Raw genomic sequence first — 22,042 nt, forward strand, 5'->3', positions numbered from 1 at the left:
CAAAAGGTATTAAGAAATTGGTGTTCGTTCAGGTGTCATGGTTCTGAGCAGTGTGCTCCTGCCTTTCTCATTAAAAAACAGAGGACCTATAACACACACCTTGCTACTTCTAGCTGCAGTATCTTTGAGGACTAAATATTCAAAACTAACTTCAAATTTTGCACTGATGTGCTTTCACCTGAAAATTTTATACATCTAGGCTTCGCGGTATGTATTTTCCCATCTTAAAATCTTGTCTACACATAAAATGTTTAACACTTAAAGAAGTTCTTCTAACCTGTAACAGCTCTGCTCAGTGTAAGATCTTCCACAGATCACCTGCCTGATGAATCCTTGGAGTCCCTGCATAAGAATTCTGGATAGAAACATGCCAGCTGTGTTAGTGCATGAACAGAAACAAATGGAGAACAGGCTTTTTTGGGTTTTTAATAACAGCATACTAGAAACTGTAAGTGTTTACCTTTAGAAATATTTTGCTCTGCCCCATAAAAAAACTTAAATACATCTTTAAAAATTCATATTTGGAAATAGAATTGCTTGACTCAGAAAAGCATGAATCGCCATACCCAGCCTCACTTGTGTCAGCATTTGTTACTGTTATCTCTGTATAATTGGTGTGTTTACTCCATGGAATGTTCTTTTATTCTTTTTTTTTTTTTTTTGCTTTGATTTCCAGTTGACTCTTTGTACTCCGACCATATGTCTCACTGCAGCAAGCTTTTGATCGGCTCCTCTTGGTGGTGTCAGCAGAAAGGGCTTGAATGGTCAGGCTAATTGAAACGTCTTTCATGTTGCTACTGAGGAGCTTGGAGATGTCGCTTTTGGGTTCCTCCTCCTCCAGTCGTTTATCCATTTCGTCTGTCTGTAGTTGTAAGTTTGTAATGGCGTGCTTGTCTCAGTGCCTCTGCAGTGGCTAGTGCTGTGAACCTAATCTGAACTGGGACTTAAAAAAAGTAAAAGAATATTTACGGTGATAGATATCTTCTCTAATAACTGACTTTTTGTTGTTGTTGTTCTGCAATAGCAAAATTGTTGAAAAACTTTTCTCTTAAATGGCAGTGAAAAATAGAAGTTTTATCTGGAATCAGAACCTCCTCGTGCATAGTAGCTGTGCTGAGCAGAGTAGGCAAACGTGTGCTGCACTGGGGAGTAGCTTTGGCTAAGAAATGGTGTTGGAGCTTTCCTCAGCATCAGAAAGAGGTTTGCCTTTGCAGTTTGTTTCTCAAAATTGGCTAAACCCCAGCTCTGTGTCAAGCTCTTGGAGGAAAGTATATTTATCTTGTTTACAGTCTGTTCTTTTCCTTGGTTCTTTACATTTAAACATGTGAAGCTTTCTTCTGTTTGTACATTGCAATGCAGTCTGCTCTGGCATGGTGGCCCCAACCGTACATCGCTGCTGAGCTGTAGCGATTTATGTCTGATGTTGACATGTTGGACTACAGTAAGATATTTGAGCACCCTATATTATGCCCTTGTGAGCATGACAAAATCATAAACGACATACTTCATAGCATGCCTCGTTGAAATTAATATCCTTTTCCACCCTTAATACGAGCAAAGAAACGTGTACATCATAAAAATCGTTTTTCTGTCAAGTGTAGTGAGCAATTCTTGATGCTGCCCCCTTTCATATGGTTAGTTGTATTTCCAAATTTGCCCTTTGTTGCTCTGGAATGCGAGGGCTTGGTGGATGTATCTCACAGTGAGGAGGCAAAAGACTAGAATATCAGTTTTCTTAGCAAGTCTAGCAATATGTTCACCACATTTATCAGCTTCACAAAACCACTTGAATGTCGATACTATACTATGAGGAGCACAACTTTTCTTGTGACTACAAAGACTATGAAAAAACTTCAAGATATTCAGACAAGTTACAATAATTTTAATCTGGGAACTTTATTTATTAGTTTGGAATTGTGGTGCTAGCTATACCTGTAAAATTAGATTGTAGGTGTATGGAGAAAATTAACTAAAGTGGTTGGATGCTTTTGAATATATTGGTCTTTTTTGTCCTTCAAAGCATTTACAATTCGCATAACTGGTTGACTTAAAATGAATATATTTTTTCATATTCTTTGTAGGTATGTACTCATAGAAGAATGCTGTGTCATATAAGGAAAAGCAGAGAGTTTAATGTAAGAGTTTACAAATCCAGAGTGATATATGAGGAATACAGTTGAGATTATCAGCTGACATAACTTTCAGTAAGGCCAGACAGGTCACTTCATCACAAAACGTGGCCAGTTACACTTCACTACATAATTAATAACTCAGGTTACCTATTTTGATGCTTCATTTTGGCAAAAAACGACAACAAACCCCAACCTTAGTAGCGTACAGTCACCCTCAAAACTCAGCTTTAATTGTCAGGAGGCACCGAAAGTATTTGTGTTTCCTGGCCCAAATGCGGAGCAACATGAAGCACACACGTGTTCCCTAGGACTGAGCAGCCTTTTGCTGGCCTGCTGCTTGGAGGAGCGCCAAGAGGCGCCTGCGTGTGCCAGATACTTGGCATTTTGATTGCTTTTGCCTTTCACAGGGGTCGCAGACCAACTTGTGACGGTGACAGCCCTGTGCTGGCTGCTGGTAGAAAAACTCGCTTTGCTCCTGTTACAACTTCGACCCATCAACTTCAGCGGTTTATGCTAACCAGTGATAAGGACTGCTCAGTTGCTCCGAGGTCTTACCTTCTTCATTTAGGCTTTGTCCTGGTATGAAGATAGATTTCATCTTTTGGCCAGATGCAATCTGCTTGTCTTTTAGTAAAAACTCAGAAGGAAAATATTCAGCATCAGAATTACTGGAATTAACATTAAGTGAAGCATAGAAGATGTCTTGCTGAACATGTTTTCAAAAAGAAGCTTGGTTTAGGGTGTTGGGTGATAGCTATTGAAGTATGAGACCATATGGGCAGTTTTTGTCTTTGCTGACCCCTAATTTATAGCCTCTTGTTTCTCTCTTGGTCCCGTTATCCTTTTCCATAGCCTAATTCACCTTCTCAGGTAAGAGAATAAGAAGAGGTTGTGAGAGAAGATTCCTGTGCTTATATTGTCTCAAGAAGAAGGGTGTGTTTTTCTCCTGTAGGAGAGGCTGAAGGAACAATATGCAGCTCTGAAGAGTTTATGTCTCAGTTACATAGGAATTTTGTGAAAAGATACAAGATGTACATCTGTCCAGAGGACCTTCACAATCAAGAAAGGCTCACTGAATTAGTAAGAGGCCACCAAGGTTTAATCTTGGAAGGGGTGTGCATGAATGCACTTCTTTTTTGTGTGTGTGTTTCTGTGTCTGAAGACAACATCTCTTGTTTTTTATACCAGAACAATACTGACGAGCTTGAAGGAAATGTCACCTAAGTTGAGCATCAAAATACCAGATAAATTTAATTACATCCCTGTTCTGTTACATTATGATTTAACTGTCCAAAATCTGCCCACCTCATTGTCTTTTAATGCCATCAGCTGGCGTTGGCTCCATACTTTGGCATTCACTGGAGTATGAACAACATTGTGTACTTCTTTATTGTTGCTTCCTTGCTGTCTTACTTTCAGTGAATGTTTCTGCTCTATTCAGTTATTCTCCTCTAAAAATCCCACTGAATTCTTGTCTTTTGCCTCTGAAAAGATAATGTTCTCCCTTTTGTGAACTGTTTGTATTTTGAATGCTCATTAAGAATTACATCAGCTGCTACATGGCTTAGGCATTGTTCTGTGCTAATTTCTTTTTTTTTTTTTTCCTTTTTAAAATTTTTGTCTTGGCTGCCACTGCTTCTTAGGGAAGTTGCAGAGTGATTGTTTCTGGAGCTTTGCTGGGAGGGAGCTCTGCACATGGCTTGCGGCGTGATTCTTTGGGGTTACTCTCTTCCATTTTAGCAGCATCTGCTGAGTGTATCAAGGTACCTGTTGCTATTCTGAGGCTTGGAGGTGCAGAAAGAATTAAGTGCAGTTCCTTTTACTGCTTCCTTCCTGTGTTAAGCTGGAGGACTTCCCACACGGAATATAAATATGGTTTGACCGTTTTCCTTTGCCAGATTGGGAGCTACATCTGTGGTGTCTCTGAGCAGATTTGGACTTTCTCTGTTCTGATCCTTAGACCTCTTTAAATGTTTTCTTTCCTATTGTGTTCACGGAAGTCAGTATCACTAGTTGGTCATACGTGGTCCTGCACAACTAGGCCATTCTTATCTTTTCAAGGATTTCAGGATGTATCTTGAGTTGCAGTAAATCTGGATAGTTCTTCTGGAGTTAGCAGAGGTAAAACAGCTCACAGTTTGGTGTTCTCTGTGGACTTCATGGTCAAGTATAATAAGATTTGGTAATGTTTTCAAAGTCTTGTATCCATATTGTGTTACGCTTTTTCTTTCCTTAGCTTTAGGTGTAAAAAAGCTGATTTTAAGGACTTAGTAATATAAAAGGGAACTTTGACTGTGTCTGTTCCCTAAGCCAAGATTTTCTAACTGACTTGTGAATAAAATGTGCTCCCAGATGAGGAGTCTTGACAATTCTGCAAGAGCAACCTTTGAGGAATGTCCACTTTCCTGCTTCACTCTTCAAGGTCATAAAGCCTTTTTTTTTTCTTTTTTTTTCTTTTTTTTTTTTTCCCCTTTTTTTTCCCCTTGTCTTTCTACGTGATGGAAGAACTCAGTGACTTTATTTTTAGGCAGAAATCTCCTCTTCACTTTGCAAGTCCACCTAGCCTTCCAGCCATCCTGCTCCACGGCTGTCACAACAAACTTCCTTTCAGATGCCGTTAAGTGCATGAGACATCGCTGTGCAGCGTGTGAGTTTGTTACCCTGGGGCTTCTCAGTCTATTCTAATGTTATCAAAACTCCTGCGTGCTTTCAAGGTTTCCTACATTCCTTGGAGGAAAATCAAATGGTACATGGTTGGGAAACTGATAGACACTTCACAGGTTTAGCAGATTTTACAAATTTTCTGGAGAGAAATTAAGTGGTTAATATCCTCGATTTAATGTTTTCTTTCCTCGTTTCCCATAATCACGATTCCTGTGAACTCTCTCTACCCTTTTGTCTGTATTTTCAACTGGGATTTTGGGAAAACTTTGCCCCACTGGAGCAGAAGCATTGCTCTAGCTTTGTTTATCTTATATCTGTTCCCTCTGCCCCTCTTTCAGTTATCTGGTTGCTGGAGGTGGAGTTCTCAGCTGAGGTATTTATTTATTTTATCCTTTCTGTTGCGCTTTTCTATCTGTTACATGTAAGTAATTTGTATTACAATGATTATACTGGAGGTAACGTAGGTAGTCTGTTTACAGATCAGTTGTGCTAAAGCTCTTTTTTATAAGGAAAAGAAGAAAACCACAAAAGATGAAGATTCCGATCATCTTGCCCTTTAACATCAAAGACAGTAGTTTGCTGTGGACAAATGGATCAGTCAATAGGTGGAAGCATCTTTAAAGTAGCTGCTTAGTTTCTGGTAAATGCATCTGTTACAGTCTCTGCACAAAGAAGGTAACATTGTGCTGTACATTTTATTCTCTCATACTACTCGTTGGAGCTGTAAAGCACTTAATTCCTGCCTTTTATTTCTCTTTTACTTCTCTGACCTTTTCCCCGTGATATTTCAGTCCTTTCAGCTTGTGTTTATGGGTTCATCTCATACATCGTCTCATTCAGTCGCAGATTTAGGCTGAAAGAGCCTTGAGCTCATGTAGTCCATACCCACCTACTTAAGCAGGGTCAGCCTATACTTCTTCAGCTTCCCTGCAAGGATCTTATGGGAGACTGTGACAAAAGCCTTACTAATGTCACGATAATCCACTGCTCCTCTCTCATCTACCAAGCCAGTCATTTTGTCCCAGAAGGCTCTCGGGTTAATTAAGCGTGGTTTCCCCTTGGTGAGGTTATGATGACTATTCCCAGTCACCTTCTTGTCCTTCATATATTTGGAAATGGTTTCCAGGAGGATCTTCTCCCCTCACCTTGCCAGGGATCGACTGGCCTGTGCTTGGCCACATCTTACTTCTTGGGGGTAGGACTGACATGACCTTTCAAAGACAGCTGAGGGTGGCCTCGCAGCGCCATCAGCCAGCTCTCTCAGCACTTGGGGGAGCAGCCCATCAGGCCCTATGGATTTACAGATGTCCAAGTTGTTTTAAGTGCTCACTAAGTGGGTGCTCCTCCACTGAGAGTAAGTCTTCCTTGCTCCGGGCTTTCTCACTGAAAAGTTTCCCAGCTTTTTCTCACTGTCTTTTGCTTCCCCCCCCCCGCCCCCTTTTTTTTTGATTAGGATTTTTTCAGGGAGAAATCTCTCTACTCAGACTATATTCAGAACAAATCCATCCCTCTGCATATGGGTTCCAGGTAGTGCGTTGGCTGGATGCCCACTGTCTACTCCACCTGAAGCTAAAAGAACCGGAACCCTTTTACCTTACTGCCTTTCAGCTTTGCCCCTCATTTTGGACCACAGAGTTGCCAAGGTGGCTAAGCATGCTCCTCTACCCTGGAAAGTTAGGAGTGTGTATAACCCTTCGAGCTGGAGCTGATTAAGCCCTGAGCCGTGCTGAAGTTTGGGAAACCGAGTTCATCTGGCAGAAACCTGCAGTGCCTGAGTTCTGCTCAGACTCTCAGTTCTGCTCAAAATGGCAGGAAGAGCAGTGGTGGCTCCCACTTGTTGCTTCACATGCCAGCAATCGGAAGTCCATCTCAAGAAGTGGAAGGTGGGAGTTGTAGGTTTCACACCTCCTTGAGAGCTTCACTCTTTAGAACACCCTAAACATGAGTGTGGGCAGGGCTGGAACGGGACCCTTCTGTGTCCTTGCCATGCTTGCAGGGTTTGCAAGGTCAGGGAAGTAAAGCGGAGGAAGCTTAACAGGAACGCTCTGTTGAGCATCCTTGCCTGCTGGAAGGGCAAGGAGAATCCCAGATGCTTAACCCTAATTTAGAAAATGCTTATTTTGCACTGAAGACCCACGGAATGAGTTGCATTAACAGGGCTGCGAGAAAGGACAGTACTTCCTGAAAATGTGTTTTCTTCCTATCTCATTTTGCTCTTAAAGTTTTACTGAAGACATTCAATGAATAATTAAATGCATTGAAAATTTGTGCCTGCCCTGTTATTAATTAATTTATTTATTGAATTTGGCTGGCATAGTGATGTTCATTTGCTAGTGAAATGTGCAAAAATCAGTACTCTTTTCCCAGCTGACTCACAGGGGTGACAAACTTGATGCTGCAGAGACTGAGACGACAGATGAGCTGTTCTCTTGCCGAATTAGCAGTGGAGTGATTCCTGTATTGCAGTGCAAGAGAGTATGACACTACCTAGTAAGGAATTATTTCCGAATGCTACTAGCCATTGGCTAGATTTTGCTATTAGACTATTCAAAGAAGGTACAGTAAATTATCTTCCTATCCTTGTGTCTTTGCCCAGGGTTTGAGACCAGGTATGTGCCCCACCACAGGGCAGTGGCAGGGTGCTTGTGGTGAGTATGTTGCATCCTCAAAAGCCCTGGAAACACATCTGTTCTCAGTGTTCAGGAGGAAATTCCTGGAAGAAGAGTGGCTCTTAAATGCAGCTTCTCTGGGGCAGCCTTTGGAGCGAGGATGCTGCTGGTTTTGAACGAGGCCAGGAAGAGCAAAGGAAACATTTCTTAGTTAAGGAGAGTGTGATAACTGTGTTTTCATTTCTCCATTGAAAAAAACGCGTGAAGTTGGTAGCTCGGGGCTCTTTGAGGTTTTAAATGCTAATTAAAAAATCCCCCAGTGTTTTCCGTTTAACAACCTAAGTGCATCAGCATTGTCTAGTAGATTTTCAAACCCTTAAACAAACAAAAGCCCAAATTTAAAATTTTTGAAACTAATTCTACAAAATTGTTGTCTTACTCCACTCGGCAAGAATTTGTCTTTCGGCAAAAATCAGATTATCTTGCTTATTTCTTTGTGGATGATGAGTCTGGCAAAAATCAGGGAAGGAGCATGGTCATCCTGAGAAAATTACTGATGTCTCTTGCAGAGGATGTCTGTGAGCATGTAATTAACTGGTCCAAAGGGAAGGAGCATGGGGAAAGTACAGAACTGAGCAATAAAAATACACCAATGCTCTCTCTGTGTAGTGTAACCACAAATAAGCAGTAACTCAGACTGTCACAGGCTTTTTGCAGTTCTCTGTCAGTGTCCTGAGATAGCCCCGGAGCCTTCTGCTCCTGCTGGTGTAAGACCTTTGCCCTGTCTTGTGGCAATGAGAGAGGAGATCTGTGCTTTATCGTTCATGGGTAAGATCGCAGGTGACTTCAGAGAATCAGAGTTACAGAATGGTTTGGGTTGGAAGGGACCCTAAAGCCCACCCAGTTCCAGCCCCCTGCCATGGGCAGGGACACCTCCCCCCAGACCAGGTTGCCCAAAGCCCCATCCAGCCTGGCCTTGAGCACCTCCAGGGATGGGGCATCCACAGCTTCTCTGGGCAGCCTGTGCCAGGGCCTCACCGCCCTTGTAATTTCTGTTCCTTTAGGAAAACAAAATAGCACTTCACGATGAAGAATCTTCTCCTGCCTCCATCTCAAGTTTAGGAGACATTTGACTAGTTGAGGAGAATAGCTTAATATTATATTGCTCAAGCTACTTAACTTGCTTGACGTAACTTATTTAACTTGCTCTTTGTGAGAAGGCCCATAAAGGCTTTTGAAAGGCTGGCAGTTTGTACTGATTATCATATGAACTAGGCTTGGTGGCTCCAAAAGTCTTGTGTACATTTTTATTTTATTTTATTATTATTTTTTTGTTTGTTTACCGTGATTTCCTGGATTCTGATGGATCTGAATTTCCGTGATTTTGATGAGTCCTGGAAATGTGGTTTAATCTTTTTCTTCCTATGTTTTAATTCTACAGAATTTTTGTTGTACCAGCCGGCGTTTAAGATGGTGTCTTATGAGTGCATGCCTGGTGGGTCTGCCCCGTTTCTTGGGAGCTGATCAGAGCTCTCAGTCCATCTTGTGGGTTGCTTCTTCTGTTTCCACTGATGAAGCCGTGCTTCTAGGTGCACTAATACACGCAGCATGGGGAGTACACCCAAGGAACTGGAGATCTGTGAGCAGGTGCGGGGCTGTCGTCCTGTGGGGATCACGGAGATGTGGTGAGCTAGCTCAGGTGCCTGGAGTGCTGCGATGGATGGATACCAACTCTTCGGGTTTGTTGGACTTGATGGCCTCCAGGGGTCCCTTCCAGTGTTACCATCCCACAATCCTGTGGTACTTTCCTCACTTTCCAGAAGTTATGCTTTAAAGTTACAAGTGGTTTCTTATAGCAATACATAGAGACTGGTACCAACTAGACTCTTCACTGTGGTTGGTAATTCAGCTTTTCCTGGCATGCTCTGTCACTGTTAAGGTGAAGCTTCTTTGGAAGGACAAGGTGAATACAAAAAAGGAGAAAAAAAATCAGAAGTGGCCACTGTACAAACTACCAAACTTACATCTGCATTTCCTAGATTCTTGTTTATCTCATAAGTTTTCTGGAAAGAGGGGAAGACAAAGGAGTAGCTCCTGAACCTTACACCGAAACAAAGACTTCTGGGTGGAAATATAAATACACTGAAGCTAAGAGAGGATGGGGAGGAAATGGGACACGACGCATATTAGCTGCGATGTCAGAATTCATTGTATGTTGAGGTCATTTCATTGTTTCAAAGGCTTCTTTTTATTCGTTTATTTATAGCAAACGCCGGAAAATGGTCCAGAATAAACTTCTTGAGAAACTGAGTTTGGCTATTTGTGTTTCATTTTAACAACCGTAGACAGAGAGGTAGTTTCTTAGCTTAGATCATTCAGAGCGGAGCTTGCAGAAGCTCTGGACACAAATGTGGTGTGCTCTCCCTGGGGTGCAAAACTGGTGTGCTCATTTCTGCTCTCTCAAGCATTGGCTTGGCTGCTGGCTTGCTCTGTGGCTTTTGGTAGTGGGAGCTGATTCAAGAATATCTTGCAATCAGTGTTCTGTGGTGGTCGAACGAGACAAACACTCTGCTCCTTTCTGACGTTTTGATTTACAAAGTCATTTGTGAAATTTGCCTGCTCTGTGAAATGGCTGGGATTGATGCTCTCAGTTAAAGCTCCCGTAGTGTGGAATGCTATGGAAATAAAGACCAGTTTTCTTTGTACAACGCATGAGAATATATGTGGATATAATATGTGCAAATACATGGATATATGCTTACACATTCACTGCCTTCACCCTGCTTTTGTACTGGATGCCTGTAACATCGTGAACCAAAACCACAAGCTGAGTATATTATCATAATTCCTCAGGTCAGTGTTTATAAAATGAAGAGTATAACTCGTAAGAAATACTAACTAAATACAAATAGGAAAGAAGGATATCTTGGAAATCTAACAGTGAGAGGTTTTAGCAATACTTCTGCTGTACATGTCTGCTTTATCTGTCTTTTATCCACATTACCCAACTAATTAGTCCTTGGCTATTTGTAGAAAAATTGTTTCAAAGTAAAACATCTTTTGTAGAGTGAAGTTGAACATTAGCCTTTAGTATTACTATATTTCAGGGGCAAACTTCATTCTCTTTGAAAAATATCAATGTGTTCATGAAAATGGCAAGAGTGCTGAATCCAAATCTTCTCTGCCTACTAGTAGTTGTCACTTCCCTGGCTGTCACTAGTCACTATTTTTTAAGTTTCTTAGTAGCTGCAGGTATAGGACTGATTTAAGGGCCTTATTTCCTAGTGTTTGGTTTTAGGTCTTTAGTGTTGAAGACTAATATTTAATGTGCAGATGTCAGGCTGATTTAAATTCAAAGGAAAATGAGACAATTACATTTCCTTTTGTGTATATCAGTAAAGACCTTTATATTTTGGGTTTGGATAGTCATGCTTTGTGTGTCGTAAAAGAGCTTTGCAGCTACTCCAGCAGATCCAGAGGCTTCTTTGTCAGTTCAGTTACTACAGATGAAGTGCAGATAAACTTTCTTTTTTCACAGGATTGAAAATTTAAAAAAAATCTTAAAAATGAGGGCTTTTAATGATAAAATGGATACACTATAAAGTTAATGAAGCTTACTTTTGGTATTCAGCATGGAATCAATGCCTCTGGCACTGCACCTCTCTGTGGTGCTGCTGGCATCAGTCCTGAAGAGATACACCAGATAATATGAAATTTTGTTTCTTTCTTAATTATTTATGCACTGGAGAAATGAATACTTTCTTCAGGGGGAGCACTGGGCCTAAATTCCTTCGACATCTTTCTAGAACAAGAGAAAGTGCTCTCCTGATCGTGAAGATAGAGATTAAGAAGGAGTTTTATTCATGAATGGTTTAAGAAATGTTTTTGTCCAGATGTTTTGTGTGAAGGCATCCAGTTCCGCACTTACGGCAAATCCTGCTTCTAGCAGAAAGGACTCACAAGGCTCCTGTTGGATGGAAGCAGCACTGGGTTTTTATTCAGTGGAGGGTATGATTATTTAAAGAGATGCTGCATTCCACAGACGTTTCTGAAGACCACAACAAAGGTTGTGTCCAGTTGTCTAAGTATCTTTTTCATTTGCTTTCAATAATTGTGTCCTCTATTTGATTCTGCTTTCCTGCCAGTTCTGATCAAAGCATTTTCATGATAAACTGATTTCTTTTCATTTTGCTTTGTCTGCCAATCCAAATAACAAGAAAAGAATATTGCTGATAACTGTATGATTTTTTTTTGTGTGTGTGTGTGTTTTTTAATATTCTTTTTCTCTCTTCCAACAGGCCATCTGTGGAAAAGAGGGAAAAAATGAAATACCTATCCTTAATATTTTTCATGAGTTTATTACCACAATATGCTGGCAAGTCTCTGAGCGGAGATGGCAGTCACCCAAAAACATTTGAAGATATTAAAAATGAGATAGCCGGCTATTCTGATATTGCTAAAGCTATTATTGATCTTGCTGTTCACGGAAAAGCTCAGAACAGATCCTACGAAAGGTTAGCGGTTTTCACTGATACCGTAGGACCTAGACTCAGCGGTTCGAAAAATCTAGATGCAGCCATCAAGTATATGTTCAGTGCCCTGCAGAAAGACGGGCTGGAAAATGTGCACCTGGAGCCTGTGAAAGTGCCTCACTGGGAAAGAGGAGAAGAGCTTGCCATGATGCTGGAACCGAGGAATCACAGCATCGCTATTCTGGGACTCGGGAGCAGTGTTGCAACTCCTCCAGAAGGTGATATTTCTTTTTGGAATTAAGTATCACTTGCTTTTTAACACCAAACTATCGTACCCCAACAAAATCTTCTCTCGGTCAACAAACTGAAGTTTTCTTCTGGCTGTAGTTGCTCTGTGAGACGAGACACTGATTTTCTGGGATTTTTATGTCTGACATGGTTGTGAATGATGCAGTTTGGTGGAGTTCAGTTTGGCTGAACTGTAAAATTCCAGTCGATTCCTGAACCCTCCATTAAATCTATAACCTTTGCTTTAATGCTGCTGAGCCTTGCTCACAAACGCTCTGCTCCTCTGCTGAGGAGGGTGGGCAGTTTGTTTTGTGATCTGGGCTTCTCTGGCCCTTCATTTTTTTGGCCAGAGAAAGTCCCTCTCTCCATGGGGTGCTGAGCTGACGATTGATTTCTGCTCTGCTTGCCATGCTGTGCCCTGCCAAGCTGAGCACTCAGCTCTGGCAGAAAACGAGACAGCAGGAAGAGGAGGAGAATCTCATGCTGAGCGGGAAGTGCTAGCCCCTTGCTAAGTGTGGCGATCGGTATCTGTTTGTCCTTTCCTTCGCCCCACCTCCTCCCTCTTCTTTCCACTCGCTGTTGTATGGAGGCATCTTTGGCACCTGCTGCACAAAGGTGCGCTGCCTTTTAGTAGATCATACATGACGTGTTACTTGAGGAACATGAATGATCTTTAGGGCTCAGCAAAACTCAGGTATTTCGAGCCCCAAAATCTTATCTTCCTTGCTAACAAACCAGTTTGTAAGATTCTCTTTTCGTGCATATCATTGAGGGGCCTGCTCAGGATTGCTGTGTAGAGCCTGGATGGCAACCTTCTTCTGGGACTGCTCTGCATAAATAACAATAGGCTTATTCCTAGATGGCTTCAAAAGCATTCATGTTCCTTTATGAGAAAATAAATTTAGTTTAGGACATAGAAAGTAACATCATGCTCATATTTTGTTAGAAACTGTAATTTTTTCTGATAGTGAGCTTTCTGTCTGAAATGAAACAAATCGTGTATATAAGCTGTTTGGTTTAGAAAAAAATGTATAGCCCTTCAAAATACAACAAATTTTAATATATTTAGAATAAACCTTACTGGCTCTGAGAAGCTACTCCTTTAAGTTTTGTCAGAGGTATTTCTGCATGTTGAGGTAAATGGGCCTAAATGCAAAGCAACTAAAACATTTAACAGTATCTGCTTACCCCACGATATGTCTAAGGCTTAGTGGTTTGACAGGAGAGTATTTACAGCAAAGGTTGAACCTACAGCTTATTTTGCATCCATTCCACTCCTATTCCAAGCTTTCTAAAACGGAAGCTAAAATTAAAATGGTGTTCTGGTGTTGTGCAAGTGGTACTGAACCTGCAAAGAGAACCTGCAATTAAATCGTGGTGAACGTCTTTGCATCCTGCAAAGTCTGTGCTGCTGCCCTTCCTCAGCTGCGTGGTCGTTTGCACTTGCCTCGTCTTACTCCTGGGTTTGCTGTTTAGAGAGATGCCAAATTTACATGCTGAAAAATGCTCACAGTGGCTAACTATGTCCTTCGTTTTTGTCTGTGATCTTATTATGTTGATGACTGAGATCGACCATGGCTCTGAAGAGGTGTATGCAGATAGGAGAGAACTGCACGGTGGTAAGCTCCCTGATGAAGAGCCGGCAGCTTCTCATACCTGGTAGAATCACCTTGCCTGAATTACTTCTCTTTTACTTAACGTCTACATTTCTGTTTGTGGCTGTTGAGATTTTTTCTGGTCTCATCTTGCTCTGTCCGAGCTGTGACAGCTTTTGGTGCAGGAGGAGGGCACGCAAGGTTGCCAGTCCCCAGTGAGCTCTTGGCTCTCACTCCGCCGGACGGAAACGCCCAGACCTGGGATATGTGCTGCTCAGAGGGCCCCTACGGCTCACACTCATCCCAAACAAGGAGTGAAATCCGTGTGCTTTGACTTTTTAAAATGGCCACTTCATCGTTTCTGAGGAATTTCTTCCCAGGTCCGTTCCTTCCGCTCTAACCAGTGATTGTCACTCTGCCCTGTTCTTGAGAAAAAGGGATAGGCGGCTGCTGTAAATTGCATTTGAAATATTTGAACCATTTCCCTCAGTCAGGGAATATCATCAGTTCTGATTTCTCTTGCTTTAGCCAAGAAGCTGTGGGAATGTGAGTCATCCTGTAATCAAAATAAGGCAACTTGATACAAGATGTTTAACGCTGGTTGTCCTGGCTTTGCACTGCTGTTGCTGCACAGAATCCGATCGTGGAGATCCACTGCTGCCGCGCCGAGCTGTGCCAGAGGGATGCTGTAAAGGCCGAGGGCTAGCTGCTAGATCTGGCCATTAGAGCCTGGGCTCTAACCCAGGGGTGCAGACACCCATCAGAGCTGCACCCAGAGCGGACTCTACAGGTAATCCCAAAGGTGTTTGGTACTAGCTCGGTGGTTGTCACGCTTTTTTAATCACAGTACTCCAATTGGGATATATTTCAGACCCCTCAGTTTACAAAGCACTGTCTGTGGAGCCTTGACAGATCCCTTCCGTGACACTACTGATCCCTGCTGGCACCCAGAGGACAGCTCTGGCCGGACTTTCTGTCCTTCAGGATCTGGGGACAGGGTTAAAGCAAGGCGAGGGACCCAGTGGCAGGCACAGGAGACCATTTCTTGCTTTCTCAACCTCTCAGCCATGTTCTGAATTCCTCCCTGCCCGTTATGTGCCACCAGTCTTGAGAGCCGATGAGCTAAGATAATAGGAAACATTGGCAGATGTTTTAAAAGCTGCTTCTCCCTGGTTGTGACGAGTGCTTCACTCTGGACTCGGTGGCCCCACTGTGCCCGCAGAGCTGTGAGTGGAGCTCTGCTCCTACAGCTAGCAGTCTGAAGGGCTCTTTATTAAAATGGCAGTAGCGTAACAGTGGTTAGAAACCTGGCTTTGGGTGCTGGAAATTCAGGGTTTATTTTATTTTCTCTTCTATGGAAATTCAAGCCCATCTTTCCTAAGAGTGACCCAATGGCCAGAGCACACGCTAAGTCTGCTCACTTTCCATTTCGGCGTCTGCTGTGAGCATCTGGAAAAAAATCCATGATACTTTGGGGCAGAAACAGGAAGCTCTTAATAGTAGCAGTATTTTAGATTTGGATCTTAAGGCAGTGTTGACTCTGGGATACACGGAGTGCCTCGCTTCCTGGAGGTTTTTTATCTAACCCATCCCTGTGAGGTTGAAAACCTTATGGGACGAGGACAGAGCTTTGCCACTTTCTTGGATTTGCCTGGATTTGCCTGCTTTGGCCCAGATAGGAGTTTGGCACGCATCTGGTTGGCTGGCTCAAGGTTGGAACGGTTCTGATGATGTGCAGGAGGCTTTTTGGTACCTTATGATCTTGTGGAGAAGATCCGCATTTCCGTATTTTATTCTTCAGGACTGGGCGACATGCCAGGATGACAAGTTTCCAGATTCGGTCTGATTTACAGAGCAAAAAGGGCAGGACAGAAAAGATTAGAATTTGTATTTAAGAGGAAAAACCATATTCCCTTTTAAATTTTTTAAATTTCAAATCCCAAGATTTGAAGGTGTTGGGTCAGAGAGAAAGCTTTCTCTTCGTTTGATCTCATTACAAGGAGGGAGTAATTTTCATGCCTGTCTTAGTGACAGGGAGAAGAGAAACACGAAATGCAGAGTGACCTGGATTTGCAGAAGTCATCAGAGATTGAAAATGGTCACCGCCTCAAAGAAATGGATTCCTAGGTAACACACGGGATTAAATGTTAGAAGGCGCTCAGTTTAGGGAGCTGAGAAACTAGAGGTTTACCATATTTAGTCAAAGTCCTTGTGTCATTTCCAGTGTTTCAACACTGGCAAAACATTCAGATATATATAGAGTGGCTGTGTTGCTTTCTGGTAGTTCTGATTATATCCCCAAAATTCTGAGGAAAACAGATATAATTGTTGCTTTGAGTATCCCATAATTGAAGAAAACTAGTAGTTCAGCAGATGTTTGACCATAAAGTATCAAAGAATTCATATTTTTTGCATGTGTTTTAAAATGCACATTATTTTTCCTGATGGATGTCGGCCTCTGACATTTCATTTTAAAGAAATACTGACAAGGAGAATAAACCCCAGAATGCAGCCTGCCCTAACCGCCTCCCCTAGAAAGGAACATCCTCTGGTTTCTATGTACTGTTTGTTGCAGCGAAACTGAAGTAACCCAAATATAAAAATGATGTATTGGCAGACTTTCTCCTAGTTTGTTTGTTAGAGTCATGGGATTTTTTTGTTTAACTATCAACAACATTTGGTCCAGTCTTGCTCTTACAGAAGGTGGTGGGAGTTTTGCCACTTACATAATAAGAATATAATTCCATCCTGTTGCTTATGAAATAGGGATGGTAATGTGTCACGAAGCTGTTGAAGGAATGTGGTGTCGCCGTAGGCTTCACAGTCTTTTTAAGCCAGGGATGCTGCTGAAAGAAGTGGTCTGGCCCCAGTCCTGTCTGATGTATTTTCCACTAGTGCTGACCCTCCTTTTTTGTTTCTCAGTGGTGATGTGGATTAGGGAATCCAGCTGGATTAACAAAAGGCCAACAAAAAAGTTGATTTTAATGTGTAACAGAGGAATTAACCTTGAGATGCCAACATCTTAGGTGACCACTGACCTACTGGGAGAGGACATTCTTCTGGTGGAAGGGTAGAATCACAGATTCATTTAGGTTGGAAAAGACCTCTAAGATCATCAAGTCCAACCATTAACCTAGCATGGTACTCACTTTGATGAGGGCTTCAGTGCTTACAAGCACAGGGTGGAGAGAACAGTGCAAGGCAAAGCTCTCCTTCCATGTTCAGTGGATCCCCGTTTTTCTGTGCGTAGGATTGACATTTCATTTTGAGACCGTGAACCTAAATATTGGATGCCTGGATTGTTTTTATTATTATTATTATTATTATTATTATTATTATTATTACTTAGAGCAATGCTATTTGCAGAATGATAATTACACTGCTATTTTTCTTGGAATGTAAAAGATCATGTCCATTAAGGACCTTAGACGCTGTGGTTTTCAGTGGCCTGACATCTGGGCTGAAAGCTATTCCAGTGGCATTTTAAAGATTTAGAGAGTGGGAGTACTCTGTGGTTTTGAGGTGAGCGTGCTGTCTGGGAAGGACGTGGCTTCCAGTCGCTGCTTTAATGAATATTCAATGAACTGTATAGACCAGCAGCAGCAGAAAATTGGATTTTTAGGTCTTGACCCTTTTCAGGGTTGCAGAATTTAGGGTGATTATCTCAAAGCCAGGAAGCCCAGGCTGAAGCTTCTGCCTCGCACTAATGGTGTGTGATTTTCCGAGTGCACGTGGAAACGCACGCACAGCGGGGTGCTGCCACCTTCCCTCCCATGTGTTTCCTGTGCATTCGGAAAATCATACACCAGTAGTGTGAGGCATCCAGGAACAGGATCCAGACTCCCCACAGGTTGTGTGGCAAGCCCGTGTACCGTTCAGGGCTGCTCCTGGGAGCAGCAGATGCTGCAGTGCTACCGTACAGCCCTCCCTGCATCTACTGCCCTGCTCGGCTGGCTTCCACGGCGTCGTGCTGGGGGTCGGATCCAGCCCCCTGGCTGCTGGGATTAACTGCCGCACAGTAAGCTACATGTTATTGAAACCAAACTGCTGTAATGAGATCCAGTACTTGCTGGAAATGTAACTCACAGTTGTTGAAAATGTAACTATTATGTAGTGTTTATTTTTCTCCGTGTTCTTCTTGAAGAACTGAGTAGTATATTTAGTCTCTGTGCCGTGCATCAGAGCTGCATAGCCTCATATCCTTTTGGATAACTCTCCTATGTAATTTTAGTTTCATGAAGTAATTCTCTTTGCTGTTCCACGGAGTAGGTGAGGTCACATTTTCCAAAAGTATATTCAGATTTTACAAAATCTTTCTTCCTGATAAAAGCCCTCCTCTTTGTTTCACAGTTTCCCTTAAAATATTTGCTCTTCATTTTATAATTGTTTTCAACGCATTGATATGTGTTGATAGAACAAAGGTGTTCCTAGATGCTAAGAGTATCTTAAATTTTCAGTAGATGCTGACAGTTTTTGAGGGAGGAGAAAATGTGGTGATGTGAATCTTTCATTTGCTTCACCTTGACACCAAGCCTTAGGTTGATGAGATCACTGTGAACACAGAATTTGGGTTAGTTTTTCTGAAAATCGTGTTGAGTTGTGTGGGACTTCTGGAGAAAGCTGAACTAATTCCCAGCGAAAGCTGCAAAGCAACATGCCCTTAAAAATACATAAAATTGTGACAGGTACTGGCTCTTGTTCGTAGCTTACAATTACAGAATTGCACATGCAAGTTCATTCTTCGTTGGAAGCCATTCCATTGGAAAGCTTTTGGCTTAGGCCCCCTTGCTAAGTAATAACCTGCATAAACCTTTGCTCTTCTCAGGAGTCCAAGAAAACCTTCTCCTAGACATTTAATATGATGAACATAACTACCATGGACATTGAGTGCTGCTGCAGAGTAGGTTTACTTTTGTTTTCTTTAGAAAATAGACCGAAGTCTAGGTCTTCATGGCATCGAGACCATACTTACTCAGTTTAGCTGCAAGGATGCTTTAGGAAACGGTGTCAAAGGCTTCACCGAAATCAAGATAAACCACGTCCACTGCCTTGCCGTCATCTATCCACCCGGTTATATCCTCATAAAAGGCTATCAGGTTGGTCAAGCACGACTTCCCCTTGGTGAAGCCATGTTGACTGCCCCTAATGACCCTTCTATCCTTGATATGTCTAGAGACAATGCCAAGGATAAGTTGTTCCATCACCTCTCCAGGGATGGAGGTGAGGCTGACCGGTCTATAGTTACCTGGGTCCTCTTTCTTGCCCTTTTTGAAGACCGTAGTGACATTTGCTTTCCTCCAGTCCTCAGGCACCTCTCCTGATGCCCATGACTTACCAAAGATGGTGGAGAGTGGCCTAGCAATGACTTCCGCCAGCTCCCTCAGCACCCACGGATGCATCCCGTCAGGACCCATGGACTTGTGGATGTCCAGCTTGGTTAACTGGTCCTTAACACAGCCCTCATCGACTAAGGCAAACTCCTCCTTTATTCTGACTTCATCTGGGGTCTCAGGGGTATGGGGCTCCTCAGGAGAGCCTCTGGCATTACAGACAGAGACAAAGAAGGCATTCAGTAACTCTGCCTTCTCTTTATCTTCTGTCACCAGGGCACCCACCTCATTCATTAGTGGGCCTACATTGCCTCTAGTGTTAGTTTTATCCACAGTGTATTTGATTTTTCTGTTGTCCCTGACCCCTCTTGTAAAGTTTAATTCTAAGGAGGCCTTAGCTTTCCTAGTTGCCTCCCTGCATCCTCTGACAACAGCCATATATTCCTCCCAAGTGGCCAGCCCCTCCTTCCATGATCTATAGACTCTCCTCTTCCACTTGAGTTTGCCCGGCAATTCTCTGTTTAACCATGCAGGTCTCCTGGCTCTCTTTCCTGGCTTCCTGCCTCTTGGGATGCTCTGTTCTTGAGCTCGGAAGAAGCAGTCCTTGAACACCGACCAGCTGTCTTGGTCCCCTTTTCCTTCAAGTACCTTGTCCCATGGGATTTCCCCTAGCAAATGCTTGAAAAGGCCAAAGTCGGCCCTACTGAAGTCCAGGGCTGCAATTCTGCTCAGTTGCCTGCTTGTTCCCACCATTAACACTTTTTCTGTACCTTAATGAGAATTTTTCTGTACCTTAATAAGAAACAGCATGGTGTGGTTCACTGTTTAATGCAAGAAACGGGAGGAAAGCCACAGTACTGCCTGGATTCTTCGTCTCCCTGGCCCAACCCAACAACACGCATACTGTTTGACGTGGCGAGAACAACTAAACAGTCTTCAGCTTCATACAGTCAGCCAAGCCATGTTCATAATTCTGTCCTCTAGGCTTCGGGCCCTTTGCTTAGCTAATTCACCAAATGTTATTAATCTCCTGGACAGTGCAAGTTATAATCTCTGTATAAGTAAACAGGCAGTTCAGCTCCCTCCTTACATGGATTTTCTGAACACTTCTGTTCAATAGCACGCAGCCAAGCTCTGGGTCAGGTACTGATAAGAGTAAGAAAGAAATAGAACAGCGTTGGACATGGGAAGCAGAGCCGTGAGGCACTGAATTGGTGGGCGATGCCAGGAGAAAAGTTTGGTTAGTTAGGTTAAAGGCTCAGTAAGGTGAGGCATTTCTCTTTTTAAAAAGCAATAACTCACTCTCCTTTGAGAGAAACTGCTGGGCTTTTTCTTTCGTTTCTGCCTTTGCACTGGAGGTCTTAGGGTGGTTTGTGTGTGTTCACGTATTTATTTAAAACAAACATTGTTCTTGTCACTTTAATAGATGAGACTGAAATGGTATAAAATGGGACCAAAATGCAAATGAGACATTGAATTAGTCAGGAGTTACACGAGAGTGAACTTCTGTTTTGTTATGGAAAGCACCGTAATTGATGCTTTATGTATAGCATGCTGCCATTTAAGTTAAACTTGCAGAGAGAACCTTTGTTCTGCTTTGTCAAAGGATACCTTTATATAGCTGCTTTAAGAACACTGAGAAGTAGAGAGATGCTGGGCTGGAGTTTGCAGCTCTGCACTCTTTTCCATAGCTTTAGCTCCCATAAGGCTCCCTGCATGAATTCCTAATGCCTGCCTTCTAGGGAGGGCCGTAAATGAACCGGTCTCTGACATTTCATAGGGATTATAGATAGTTGCTAGCTGTCTGTGGCATTCTTTAAAAACCATCCAGAGTGGGTGTTTGTTCATTAATGCAGCAAAGCACTGCCAAGAACAGTTACACTCCTTGCTTCCCTTGATGAGCAGTCAGTAACACAACGTCTGCCCCTCCAGCGTGTGCTGCACAACCCGACAGGAGCGTTGGGCTGAGCGACTCTCATCTGTTACGAGAGCTGCTGTGAAATACGGATTGCAGCATCAGCCTACTGAGACCTTGACTTGTCTTGTGGAAAATGAAATTTTGCAGCTACCTGGCTTTATTTCCAGTGGCACGGTTCCACGCGCAGAATGATCCTGTCACTGGGATGCTCCTTAGGTAGGTGGTTGAACCTCTAGTTCATTAGTCAGCTGGAGTCTGAGGTTTGAACTGAGGTTTGAAGGTGAGTCTTGGTTTGGCTTTCTGCGCCTCTTTTTGTAAAGCTGAGAATCTGAATAGTTATTCACTTACAATTTTTACACCTCTCACACTAGCTTAGTTCTGTAGCTAAAATCCACTGACCTTTCTTGTGGCAGTAGATGTCTCATGCCCTCTTAGTGGTGCACTCTTAAGAAACCAGACTTTTTGTATGAAACAGTTTCTTTAAGGTTTTGAAGTATTCTATAGTTTGATCTTAAAGAAACCATGAGCCGGATACACAGATGCCGGGAGAGGTGATCTTCCCATTTTTTTTCTGACAGTTCTTTTCATATATCACAGTGCTAAATGCAAGACTGAAAAACTCTGCAAATCTTATACCAAAAAAAAGGAATTTAAAGGAGGAACATTTTCTTTTTAAAACCTGATAGTTTGACTTCTTCGACAAATCCTTACTAGACCTTTGTTACTAGTTTAAGTTTTCGCTGACGTATTTTGTGACTTCTAGGTGAGATGTACAGCACTAAAATTTCAGGCATCCATTACTAGTTCTATATTTAGAAGAGAAGTCCTAGCCTACATTGTTCAGGAGTTCCGACTTATCTCTGTAATCAGTCAATAAAATTGGATTTTAAGCATAGTGGTAATTTTAATGGACTACTTCTTAAATGGCGTGAAATAAAGCTGTTTAATTCATGTCCTGAAAAGTTAGAAGCATTCTCTGGCCTTGGGAAAAGCTAGTTATGTGTAAATTCCTTTTTTTTTTTTTTTTTCAAGCA

The 22,042-nt window shown here is 42.4% G+C and overlaps 1 protein-coding gene across 10 annotated transcripts in view; it reads left to right on the forward strand.

Moving 5' to 3' along the window:
* CPQ (carboxypeptidase Q) overlaps window positions 1–22,042 on the forward strand; it is a 192,508-nt gene that overhangs the window by 9,248 nt on the left and 161,218 nt on the right. For 9 of the 10 annotated variants that reach the window (XR_005816635.1, XM_040546594.1, XM_040546601.1 and 6 more), the window contains one exon: window positions 11,704–12,155. Coding sequence is in view for 7 of the 10 variants with exons in the window: in XM_040546594.1 (XP_040402528.1) it covers window positions 11,729–12,155 (427 nt within the window). In the remaining 3 variants the exon portion in view is untranslated. Of the gene's footprint in view, window positions 1–11,116; window positions 11,472–11,703; window positions 12,156–22,042 lie in introns of those variants that run through there. The other variant, XM_040546595.1, reaches the window with a different exon arrangement.

The sequence above is a fragment of the Cygnus olor genome, chromosome 2 (genome assembly GCF_009769625.2).
Source record: "Cygnus olor isolate bCygOlo1 chromosome 2, bCygOlo1.pri.v2, whole genome shotgun sequence".
Taxonomy (NCBI): domain Eukaryota; kingdom Metazoa; phylum Chordata; class Aves; order Anseriformes; family Anatidae; genus Cygnus; species Cygnus olor.